The sequence below is a fragment of the Notothenia rossii genome (genome assembly GCF_949606895.1).
Source record: "Notothenia rossii genome assembly, chromosome: 5".
NCBI lineage: Eukaryota > Metazoa > Chordata > Actinopteri > Perciformes > Nototheniidae > Notothenia > Notothenia rossii.
In genome coordinates this window covers 91,038,260-91,051,361 of record NC_136903.1, presented here as the reverse complement: position 1 = coordinate 91,051,361, position 13,102 = coordinate 91,038,260, and the positions used below count along the sequence as shown (strand labels likewise).

The 13,102-nt window shown below is 39.2% G+C and overlaps 1 protein-coding gene and 1 long non-coding RNA gene across 3 annotated transcripts in view; both read right to left on the bottom strand.

Annotated features, from left to right (window-relative positions):
- Positions 1–5,147, bottom strand: part of LOC307041074 — a 28,920-nt gene extending 23,773 nt beyond the window's left edge. For both annotated transcript variants that reach the window (XR_013808677.1, XR_013808678.1), the window contains exon 1: positions 4,804–5,147. This is a non-coding gene — a long non-coding RNA (uncharacterized lncRNA). The remainder of the gene's footprint in view (positions 1–4,803) is intronic.
- Positions 5,148–5,866: 719 nt separating this feature from the next.
- Positions 5,867–12,977, bottom strand: LOC307038957 (uncharacterized protein; the record flags this gene model as incomplete). The annotated part of the gene is made up of 6 exons (XM_079680626.1): positions 5,867–8,492; positions 8,930–9,079; positions 9,174–9,449; positions 10,849–11,124; positions 12,791–12,826; positions 12,953–12,977. The coding sequence occupies 6 exons, from the start codon at positions 12,975–12,977 to the stop codon at positions 8,383–8,385; spliced, it is 873 nt and encodes a 290-aa protein (XP_079536752.1). The 3' UTR covers positions 5,867–8,382.
- Positions 12,978–13,102: the final 125 nt, after the last annotated feature.

Here is a 13,102-nt window from a genome sequence, read left to right as displayed (position 1 = left end):
CGATAAGTTACTATTCGATACGTTACTATTCGATACGTTAATATTCGATACGTTACTATTCGATACGTTAATATTCGATATGTTACTATTCGATAAGTTACTATTCGATAAGTTACTATTCGATACGTTAATATTCGATATGTTACTATTCGATAAGTTACTATTCGATATGTTACTATTCGATATGTTACTATTCGATATGTTACTATTCGATACGTTAATATTCGATAAGTTACTATTCGATAAGTTACTATTCGATACGTTACTATTCGATACGTTAATATTCGATAAGTTACTATTCGATAAGTTACTATTCGATATGTTACTATTCGATACGTTAATATTCGATAAGTTACTATTCGATAAGTTACTATTCGATACGTTACTATTCGATACGTTAATATTCGATATGTTACTATTCGATATGTTACTATTCGATAAGTTACTATTCGATAAGTTACTATTCGATATGTTACTATTCGATATGTTACTATTCGATACGTTAATATTCGATAAGTTACTATTCGATAAGTTACTATTCGATACGTTACTATTCGATACGTTAATATTCGATACGTTACTATTCGATAAGTTACTATTCGATACGTTAATATTCGATACGTTAATATTCGATATGTTACTATTCGATAAGTTACTATTCGATAAGTTACTATTCGATACGTTAATATTCGATATGTTACTATTTGATAAAATACATAACAATACGATTCGAAACACTTAATTTTCCTCGTAAGGAAATATGTGTTGGACCCAAATCATGAACACTACACAGTACACGACAGAAGACATTCACACATGACTACATGAACATAAATACACAGAATAAACCGAGAGATGCTCCGATAAACAAACTCAGCGGACATTTGAATAACTTTATCAGCAGAAACACCGTTCACCAAACCCTGTCTGAGCATTCTGCTTTATTCACTATTTAATCACTAAATCCATCATAATAATGTTCCACCTGTCCATCTGTTGTGATTTAATTTAAATTCATAACATTATCACGCAGAAGGTTAAAGATTTCATATAAAAACGAAGAATCATCCCGTGATGGGACCTCGCTCTGAAGACAAGCAGCACTTTAACAAAGCAACAGAGCCCCAACACAAAAAGGAATTACAATTTAAACGTATTTTTACGAGTGCATTTTTGATTCTACAGATGCAGGGGGCGACGACCTCCCTTAATAAACACAAACAAACGACGGATTCTCCAACAAACGACTGGCAAGAAAGTATATATATTTTCCCACAGGAACATCAAAGTATGTAGATAAATGTAACACAGTATATATAAGTATATAAATCTAATTTATATTTAATCCTAACACTTTTGACTGAAGGTGAAGTGTAGAAATATGCAAGATGAACGGCGTCCCGATTCGAGGACGTGCACAAACACGCAGACATTATTTAATTTAAACTTGTGAGGGTTTTATTTTTGACGAAGGGAAGAGGAGCAACAACGTTTTTAGAGAATAATAACTATAATAAATATACACTTTTTGCCATTTTTTTAAATAATGACTGTACATTTTTAAAATGTTTTGTATGCATGTTCATTTATTAAGGTGAAGCAGAGACTTTGAGCACTCGATGTCTTCATAGACGTGGAGTAAAACTACTGTGAACGAACATTTCATTTTATTTTTTGTTATGTTTTTATCTTAAAATGTGAAACTCTTTTCTTTTTAAGCCACCAGTTTAAGTGATGTACATATTGTCCTCTGTTTAATCACGCCTCTCCTTTGTGTTGGACACATTTAAAGGACCTTATAAAGTTATATAACTTTAAAATATGTTAAAATATATCGCAGGGGATATCTTTCTTCTTCTTTTGTTGCAATTAATACAAGAACTGCAAATGTGGATCCATCCGCCACTGAAAATAGTCCCCACGAAACCACAGGAAAATAATTATCGTTTTTTTATTTTTAAATATAATTAAACTACATACTAAAAGCCATTTCAACCCCAATAAGTCCAGGTCGATTTTGCTTAATTTTGCAGATTTGTTAAGATGTTCTTTTATATTATTTTGCATTTTTTATCTTTTTTTTTTAAATGGTATTTTCCTGCACAAACTCAGCTGTTTCACTTGCTTTTTATTAAGTGAATTTAACAGATTTTAAAACTGCTAAAAGCACCTGTTTAGGATGAAATCCCAACACGGCTGTGTGGTGTTATTCTCACTCTGTACATTATGATTAAGACGTTTCTATTTTATTTATTTAAATCATTTGAATGATATTGGAGATAATTAACACAGAGAGAGAGAGGGAAAAGTTGTGTTGATATACACACACTGACATGATAAAAATACGGTGTTAAATTTATTCCATTTAAAGGCTGATTTGCACGATGTCCACTTTGATCAATAGGTGCACCAAGCTAAAGCTAATGCTAATAGAAGCATCCTGCAGGACATCCTTCATTAGGATTATATTTCTGTATAAATTCGGTAATTTTTTTATATGCATCATAGAGACCCCTTTTACTTCAACAAAATGAAGCCTCTAAAATGGTCATGAAGTTACTAATAAAAATGACAAACTTCAAAAAGATGGATTTATTACAGGACTGACAGTTAGCTTGGTGTAGCTAATGATAGCACACTTAGTTTATTCTCGCTCCTGTGAACACAATAAAGTAACGTTTGGAAAAAAAAAGTTAACTATGCAAAGCCTGCTGTGATCACAAGACGTTTTAATATTCGATGTCCACTTTAAATTATTTAGGGTTTTTGGGGGAGTCGTACGGTGGCCAACAGGTGCCAACACGCTGCAGCTTCAGAACGGATGCAGATATAGAAACCCAAATGTTCCACATGAAGAAACATCTTCAGCAACTTGACAACACATGCAGCGTTTAGAGAACATTCAGCAACTTGAGGAGACAAGCAGCGTTTAGAGAACATTCAGCAACTTGAGGAGACATGCGCAGCGTTTACTAAAAGCTGCAGAAACCAAACGCTGCAAATACAAAACGCTGCAAGAAGCTCAAAACACAACGGAGACCAGGGGACACTAAAGAGTGACGCACACAGCTGGGAGATCACGGGAACCTAAAGACTGACACACACAGCTGGGAGACCAGGGGACACTAAAGAGTGACACACACTGCTGGGAGACCAGGGGACACTAAAGAGTGACACACACAGCTGGGAGACCACGGGACACTAAAGAGTGACGCACACTGCTGGGAGACCAGGGGACACTAAAGAGTGACACACACAGCTGGAGACCAGGGGACACTAAAGAGTGACGCACACAGCTAGACACCAGGGGACACTAAAGAGTGACGCACACAGCTGGGAGACCACGGGAACCTAAAGAGTGACACACACAGCTGGAGACCAGGGGACACTAAAGAGTGACGCACACAGCTGGACACCAGGGGACACTAAAGAGTGACGCACATAGCTGGGAGACCAGGTAACACTAAAGAGTGACACACACAGCTGGGAGACCAGGGGACACTAAAAAGTGTGCGTCACTCTTTAGTGTCCCCTGGTCTCCCAGCTATGTGCGTCACTCTTTAGTGTCCCCTGGTCACCGCTTCTGCAGTGTTTTGTATTTGCAGCGTTTGCTTTCTGCAGCTTTTAGTAAACGCTGCGCATGTCTCCTCAAGTTGCTGAATGTTCTCTAAACGCTGCATGTCTCTTCAAGTTGCTGAAGATGTTTCTTCATGTGGAACATTTGGGTTTCTATATCTGCATGTTTGGGCCATTGTAGCGTGTTTGCACCTTTCGGCCACCGTACGGTATACTGACCTCTCACTTCGAGTAGCACTCAGCATGTCGAGGCACTAAAACTCAAACACACTTTTTCTGAATTTAGTTTTTCGTACACACTGTGATGGGTGTAAAGAGGAGGGGTTGTATTTCTGTGTACATAAACAAGCAGAGTATTTATACGGACCATAAAGGGCAAACCTTGTAAACATGTAGATTGTGATGTCTCGCCTTTCTGATGTTAAACTGTTTTCAAACCTAGAAAACAGAAAACTAAAACGAAATATCCTTTTGTCGAATTATTCTGATTTATGTCAGGGCAGCTGAGGGATTATTATTATTATTATTATTTTGTGTATTTTTGCATCAACGACAAATCCAGATAGTGACTATGATGGGATGTCTTTGTACAACGATGCTAATTTCTTCTGTGTATATAAAAGTCTCTATTGTGTTAGCATGGGTATAAACTGTGACGTGTCTGACAGTAGATGTAAATACTCACGTTTCTTTTTTCCTACTCACTAAACAAACTGCTGTGTTGTGGATTCATGATTAATGACATTAAACAATAATGTTTTATTGACTCAGTTACGATCCCGTCTGATTTTATTTCACATGTTGGAGTTAAAGTGCACCTATCATGCTATTTTAGGCAATAGCATAGGTCTCAGATATATAAAATCAAAAACATGTCTGAAGTGTTTTGCTCAAAATACCAAACAGATCACCCATTCTAGCCAAGCCTCATATCCAGTGGCGTTTTTATGTACATGTACAAAAGTGATGGGGCACAGAACATTTAGATGTCTATATATAAGCTTCTGCAGTGAGGTTCATGGCTGGTGAGGCACTGACTGGTTTACAAATATTATATTTTGACCTAAATCAAAATATATTATTTTCAAAAGCCTTTTTAGTCTGATGCTTCGATTCATTTTAAACAGACATTTCAACAAAAGGATACCCAAAAAATGTAATTTTATCATTTAAATATTGAATTGTTCTCTTAGTAAGATCCCATTTTCAATAAAATTGCGGTCTTACCTTGACTTGAAGATGAAGTCCATTTTTCTCTATCCTTCTGGACAAAAATCTCTATTACTTGTTTGTAAAAGTCCTCCTTATCTTCTTGTAGGTTCAAAAGTCTATCATAAATCTAATCGATAGATTTATGATTCGAAAAATTATGAAAGTAGGGTAGACATGTGGATATTATCCGGCTGAACAAAACGTGCATTTATCTAACAGGTACGTTTCCCACAGATCTTATTTTTGAGTTATTTTCTAAAATCCTATGTAGAAATCTCATTTGTTTTTTTGTGGAGGGAACCAGCGGCTTACTTCCTGGTTTTAGGACGCGTCTCTGCACCTCTCTCGTCTCCTCTTCATACACCTTTCGCGGCACACATACTTACAGCCAATCAGCTCTGAATGATGTGAGATGACGTATGGTGGGGATGGCAGCACTCTGCCCCTATGGTTATTATTTTTTTGCCCCACACATTAAATAGGACAATACTCTGAGCATGCGCAGTGTAGTTTTTATAGTCACCGTTCACTAAGACAGTGAGAGGGAGGGCATGATCGGGTTTTGTCCCACATGGCTCTAAACAGCTCAATAGGCACACACTGTAGACACTAATTAGAAGAACACAGACTAAAACAGCAATGTACAGACGAATCAGATGAAACATGATCTTAAAATATATTTTATTTTCTTGTAATAATTATTTGTAATACTTTCTGCTGACACTAGGTGGGGCTGTGCCCTACCTGCCCCTAATGACCAGTCGCCACTGCTCATATCCCTCTATTTCGCTTCCGGTTTCAAAAGTGCTGAATCTGGATTTTTGACATACTGTATATGACTTTTTATGGCATGACAGTGTTTATAAAATGTTTCAACATACTGTTCTTAGACTTCTCTATGTATCCATGACCGTTTGACGTATTTACCAAAAAAGTCTGTGACATTTCTCATATTTTTACTAGTTTTCTTTGAATAGTTTTGCCAACATACTTATTTGAGGTTGCTATATAAATTATATGACGTGCTTTACCAGGATTTGTATCACAAGTCCATCTCTTCCCAAGAAAGGCTCAGAAACACTATGAACATTTTTATTCAACCAAAAAAACACTAACGTTTCCCTTTTTTTAAACAAAAGTACAAAACAAGCTGTGACCTGAGCTTCAACGGGGCAGAAACATTGGGTTTAGGAAAACAAAACAGCTTTAAGTCAATAATGCCAACAAACGTTCAGACAACATGAGTTTAAAATAACTTAAACATACAGATATAAAAACATACAAAAGAGCTGCTTTGGGGAAAGTCTGATGCTGCTGTTTAAAAAGGAATGATGTCAAGGAAGGACACACACACACACACACACACACACACACACACACACACACACACACACACACACACACACACACACACACACACACACACACACACACACACACACACACACACACACACACACACACACACACACACACACACACACACACACACACACACGAAGTGCACCAGGGGGAGTGTATACAGCAGCATCAGAGACAGTGGTACCCTTTTTTGGCATAGAAAATTGCACTTTTACACACAAAAAATAGCTTTACATGTGGAAAAACATTTGGTTCCTTCCTAATGAAACTCCAGCACTTTGAGTAAACACAAAGAGATGTATAACTGCGTATATAAAGAAAACGTCAGGAGAAAACACTGACAGGAGTTCATTTGCAAAAACAGATTGATTGATTTTCACTTCAGTGCAAATTATTGAAATAAGAAAATTGAGACGAACCAAGCACTTCTGTGACTGGCATTGAAAAACAATGATATCTGTTTTTGCAAATTCTCCCTATAACAATCAATACTTCAATATTTACAAAAATATTTTAACAGCGATGAGGACATTATTACATTATAATATAGACAGTAACAGCTTCAGCCTTAAATCTAAAAGCAGGTTAGTTGGCACGGTTATAAAACACGCAGGTAAGATTGTTAATTAGCTTAAAACTCATCTCAGATCTGAAAGCTGTCTCTTCTCTCTCTCAGCTGTCCATTGCACATTCAGTCTCTGCTACATTCACAGCAATCTCAGATCTGAGATTTTTTTTAATGCTTCAAACTCCATTTAATGGGAGAAAGTAATATAATTGACTTTATAAGCTCCAGTCGGCCTGTACCACCAAGCCAGTTCAACACACCCTGGATTTCTTTATCTTATCGAAACCCAATCCCTCTAAGCTGTCTGATATCAACTCGGTTCATCGGGCCCTTTTTGGATGTAAACACTAGCTGCCATTTGAATGGCGGTAATTACAGATTCAATCACATGAAGAAACCCGCGCCTGTTTTTATCTACAAGAAGCCCAATTTCGATGGCCAGACAGGCAAGCTATTAAACCAAGATATTGGAGATCGATGATCGGCTCAGTTTGTAAAATGTAACTCAGTGTTGTATCTCATGGTTAAGAGTAATACTACTACGGCGGTACTTCAACTTCCGTATCAGTCCGTGACGTCACCCGGCCCAGAAGGACTTCTTCCCATTGACTAACATGGGGAAAGAGACGTCTGTAAATCAGAGGATGCTCTTTTTTAAACTACCCAGTGTGAACTATTGTATATCCCTTAATACAATCATTCGGGCCTTAAAGTTGTAAAATGCACTAAAAGCCATTCATTCTACTGAGCCGAGAGAGGATGCTTTCCTTGAACCTCATGAATCCCTTATTCTCAGAACTTTTTAAACACCATTTCTTTTTAATATTATTCCCCTCTAAAAAAGGTCATGGAAATGCCTGTCCTGTCAAAATAGTGTGAGGAGAGGACAAAGGTCTAACTGGCATCTATTTATCTTATTTGAACCGTCAGGAAGGTTTATGAAGGTCTGTACCAAGGTGATCAGCCAAACTATCCTCACACACAAACTCAGATTGTTTACACACACACACCTTTTCATCAGATGTAACTAGGGATGCACGATATTGGTTTTTTGAAACCGATACAGATAACTTCCTGCTTCTCAAGACCGATAACCGATAATAATATAATATAATATATATATATATATATAATAAATGTACCTGTAGTTTTTTCCTAGTTTTAGCCCTGGGGTCGTCTCTGGCAAACTTCTTGCCTTTTTCAAAAGCCTCGTCGATAGGTAAAAGCTCTGGTGCCTTTGCAGCTGGCTTTGGATTCGCCGCTAGTTTAGCAGGCAGGCGTCTTCGTACGCTTTCAACACACCATCGTAGCGATGGCAATGTTTCAGGTGACTAATCAGGTTGGAAGTTTTATAGCTCGTTGCGTTTTTCCCTCCTCGTGGAACTTCTGCATTGCATTTGTTAATACAAATAGCAAGCGAACTATCGAACTCTGAAACTTTGAAATAGTCCCATACTACCGACGACATGTTTGTTTCCTGTCCTGGCTTCACGGCCGCACACCATTTACGTCACAGCCAGGCATGAGTTAGGGAGCGCTGGATTTGTGAAAAACTCCCCTCTTCCTAAACCACTAATACTTCTATCGGGATGACGTCATAATTCCTAATATCGTACTGATAATTATCGGGCCGATAATTATCGTGCACCACCAGATGTAACGCTCTAATCGACTGAATTCAGTGGCTCCTCTGAAGGAACTCTAACATGGCCGTTTGTCCCGTTAGACAAACCGTTTCCCATGTTGATCTCCTCTCTTCCCTGCAGAGCAGAACCTGCAGCAGAGAGAATAAAAACATATATTACATAAAGTCAATGCAGAAATATTATTTATAGCCAAACCAAAGATGTCCATGTTGGCAGTGTGTGTTAGTTACTGACTGAACGTTCTTCAGCAGGAATGAATGTGTGATTGACAGATGAACCCTGAGGACCATCAGACTCTCATCAGCAGTCTGACTGATACTTTTATTTATACTATATTCACTTCTCATTCAGCTAGTTCTCTATTTTCACTGCTGTAGATTAATCACAGTCAGTCGTATGGTATCATCGTTTATATATTGATGTTTGTGGGGTCAATAAATCAACCTGATGTAAACACTAACTCAATGAAGCACATCTGAGAAGAGACAGAGACAACACTCTGGACACATCTGCTTTGTTGGTGTCTGCAAATTAAAAATAAATACAAATAATGTTTTGGACTCACCGTTATCGTGGAGTTTGATGCACTTCTCACATACAAGCAAAACCAGAACTCCACCAAGAATTACAGCTCCCAAAACCACTAAAGCGAGGCCAACCATAAGCATGGCCGCCGTGCTGTAGCATTCCTTAGACTCCATCTTCTTTAGTTTCTCTGAAAGACACCACAAAAAAGTCAAATATATAAATGTACCTATCCATCACAATTAAAGACTTTTAAAATATTTTTAGATCCAACCTCATCTCACCACTGATGAACACAAAGGTCTGAGCAGAGGCCCGATGCTTGATGTCCTCCTGAGAGACCACACAGAGGTAGAGGTCTGTCCTGGTCACATTAACGCTGAGAGAGATGAAGACGTGGTCTTTCTCTGGGACTCGTTCCTCCTCAGCTTCCAGTCTGTTTCCATCTCTGCTCTGCCACTCTGCTTTAGTGTTTAGAGAAGCACCAGGAACCTCACACTGCAGAAGAGCCCGGTCTGCGGTGGCAGTGAGAGTAGTGACGGACGGCTTTGGAGCTCCAGCTGCAGGTTGAACATAAACACGTATTAGGGAAAGAGAAACTATAAGAATAGAAACTTCAAAAGACGGTCCCTAATAGTCCAGTTGCCAGACGTGTGAAGTTTGATGATAGAAATGTACAGTAGGGTCTCCAGCACATGCATGTGTTGGGCAATTTGAGCTAATAGCATAAGTTGCGTTAATTAGCATTAAAACCATTAAGCCCCTGTCACACTGTCCCGAAATTAACACCCGATGGACACACGATAAAGGAAATGTTCAAATTCGGCTCTGATCGTAACAACATCGGGACATTCGTGAGGGCATCTTCAGCCATCGTATGACCGCCGGTGGAGGATCTCAGGATCCGGCAGCAACTTCGTGAGCGGCAACTTTGTAAGGCACTCGTGACGGCATCTTGTTATCATCGGTGCCATCGGGCATTCGCCCTCACTCTGATCGGGGCGAATGCCCGATGGCACCGATGATAACAAGATGCCCTCACGATGGCCTTACGAAGGGCAAAATTGACACACAAATTCAACACGAAAATGAACCTTCAAGGTCCTTCGGCAATGCTTTGTGATGCCAAAGATTTTGCCACCGCTCAAGAAGTTGCTGCCGGAGCCTGAGAAACTCCACCGGCGGTCATACGATGGCTTAAGATGCCCTCACGAATGTCCCGATGTTGTTACGATCAGAGCCGAATTTGAAAATTTCCTTTATCGTGTGTTCATCTGGTTGTTTTATTGCACAACAAAATCATGGAAACATATTATGTAAATAACCCAATTTGTGTTCTGTGAAACTGCAAAGGATATAATATATTATTTTCAAGCAAAGCCTGAACTGCAATAACAATTACAGCTCCCAAAACCACTAAAGCGAGGCCAACCATAAGCATGGCCGCCGTGCTGTAGCATTCCTTACACTCCATCTTCTTTTGTTTCTCTGAAAGACACCACAAAAAAGTCAAATATATAAATGTACCTACAGTGGGGCAAAAAAGTATTTAGTCAGCCACCAATTGTGCAAGTTGTCCCTCTTAAAAAGATGAGAGGCCTGTAATTTTCATCCTAGGTATACCTCAACTATGAGAGACAAAATGAGAAGAAAAAAAAAATCCAGAAAATCACATTGTCTGATTTTTAAAGAATTTATTTGAAAACTATGGTGGAAAATAAGTATTTGGTCAATAACAAAAGTTCATCTCAATACTTTGTTATATTCCCTTTGTTGGCAATGACAGAGGTCAAACGTTTTCTGTAAGTCTTCACAAGGTTTTCACTGTTGCTGGTATTTAGGCCCATTCCTCCATGCAGATCTCCTCTAGAGCAGTGATGTTTAGGGGCTGTCGCTAGGCAACACAACACTAATCACAATTAAAGGCATTTAATCGTTTTAGATCCAAACTCATCTCACCACTGATGAACACAAAGGTCTGAGCAGAGGCCCGATGCTTGATGTCCTCCTGAGAGACCACACAGAGGTAGAGGTCTGTCCTGGTCACATTAGCGTAGAGAGAGATGAAGAAGTGGTCTTTCTCTGGGACTCGTTCCTCCTCAGCTTCCAGTCTGTTTCCATCTCTGCTCTGCCACTCTGCTTTAGTGTTCAGAGAAGCACCAGGAACCTCACACTGCAGAAGAGCCCAGTCTGAGGTGGCATTGAGAATAGTGACGGACGGCTTTGGAGCTGCAGCTGCAGGTTGAACATAAACACGTATTAGGGAAAGAGAAACTATAAGAATAGAAACTTCAAAAGATGGTCCCTAATAGTCCAGTTGCCAGACGTGTGAAGTTTGATGATAGAAATGTACAGTAGGGTCTCCAGCACATGCATGTGTTGGGCAATTTGAGCTAATAGCATAAGTTGCGTTAATTAGCATTAAAACCATTAAGCCCCTGTCACACTGTCCCAAAATTGACACCCGATGGAAACACGATAAAGGAAATGTTCAAATTCGGCTCTGATCGTAACAACATCGGGACATTCGTGAGGGCATCTTCAGCCATCGTATGACCGCCGGTGGAGTTTCTCAGGCTCCGGCAGCAACTTCGTGAGCGGCAACTTCGTAAGGCACTCGTGAGGGCATCTTGTTATCATCAGTGCCATCGGGCATTCGCCCTCACTCTGATCGGGGCGAATGCCCGATGGCACCGATGATAACAAGATGCCCTCACGATGGCCTTACGAAGGGCAAAATTGACACACGAATTCAACACGAAAATGAACCTTCAAGGTCCTTCGGCAATTTTTTGGCATGCCAAAGATTTTGCCACCGCTCACGAAGTTGCTGCCGGAGCCTGAGAAACTCCACCGGCGGTCATACGATGGCTTAAGATGCCCTCACGAATGTCCCGATGTTGTTACGATCAGAGCAGAATTTGAACATTTCCTTTATCGTGTGTCCATCTGTTTGTTTTATTGCACAACAAAATCATGGAAACATTATGTAAATAACCCAATTTGTGTTCTGTGAAACTAAAAAGGATATAATATATTATTTTGAAGGCAAGTTGACAGGAAGTTGTTGTTGCTATGGAAACAACATTACAGAGAAAACTTAATATCTTCTATATATAAAGACGGAGAAAGTAAAGAACAAAGTCTGAAAATATCAGTACAGTATCATAGTACTTTAACATAATCGTTTTTCGTTGCAGTTGTATGTCTTAAATGTGATGTAAATGTTGCCTTCGTGTGTGGTTTAATTTCTTAAACTATAGTCCACATAAGCTATAATGGTAACTTATGCTAATTAACGCAACTTGTTCTAATTGTGCAGCAAAGTGCCCAACATACTATACACCTCTAACATAAACACAGGCACAGAGACTCACTTGGGTGCAAAGAAACTAAATAACAAACAGTAACAGGGAACATCAAGTACCAACGGGAAATCTGATTATTTTCATGCTGTAACATCAAGAAAAAGTTACAAAGGAAAGATTAAGGATGTTCTTTTTTTTAACCTTTTGAGTGTCCTACCTTAAAGACAGATCAGGAGAAATCAGCGGCCGGCCTTAATTGATGATGTCACTGATTTCTACAGTGTGTGCTACAACTCTCACACATGTGATTAACATTAACTATTTGGGAGCAGCCCTAATTAACATTCAAAGATTTAGACACAAATACACTGTCCTTTAGACTTTGTAGAGATCAGTGACACAATCCAAATCAGGACTCACCTCACCTGTCTTTAAGGATGGATCACTACAGCTACATGCTGTGCCCTCTCTCTACTAGCTCTGCAGTGAGGACAATGACTACGGTCCACATGAAGGTACTGCGTCTAAATATCTGAATGATACTGAGGTCTGAAGAGCTGCAGCACACACTGCTCAGTGACATCATGGCTCACCTGGGTTTTCTCCTGATCGGTCGTTAAAGACGAGTTCTGAAAGACAAATTCATTTTTAAGTTTGGGTTTAATAAAGTATGTCTTCTTTAAATAGCATTAATCATCTTAGCCTTGGACTGGAAGATGCCTGGACATGCAGCCAAACAATGCTGGAGTGCAAACGTGATTTGATGGATGACACTGACATAAAAACTACATTCACAAAACACCTTCTAGCACTGAGAACAAGCACAACACAGCTAGTGACACCTAAACAGTATTACCTGAGTCCTTTTAGAGAAAGTGGAAAGAATCAGAGACTGATGTCTTACT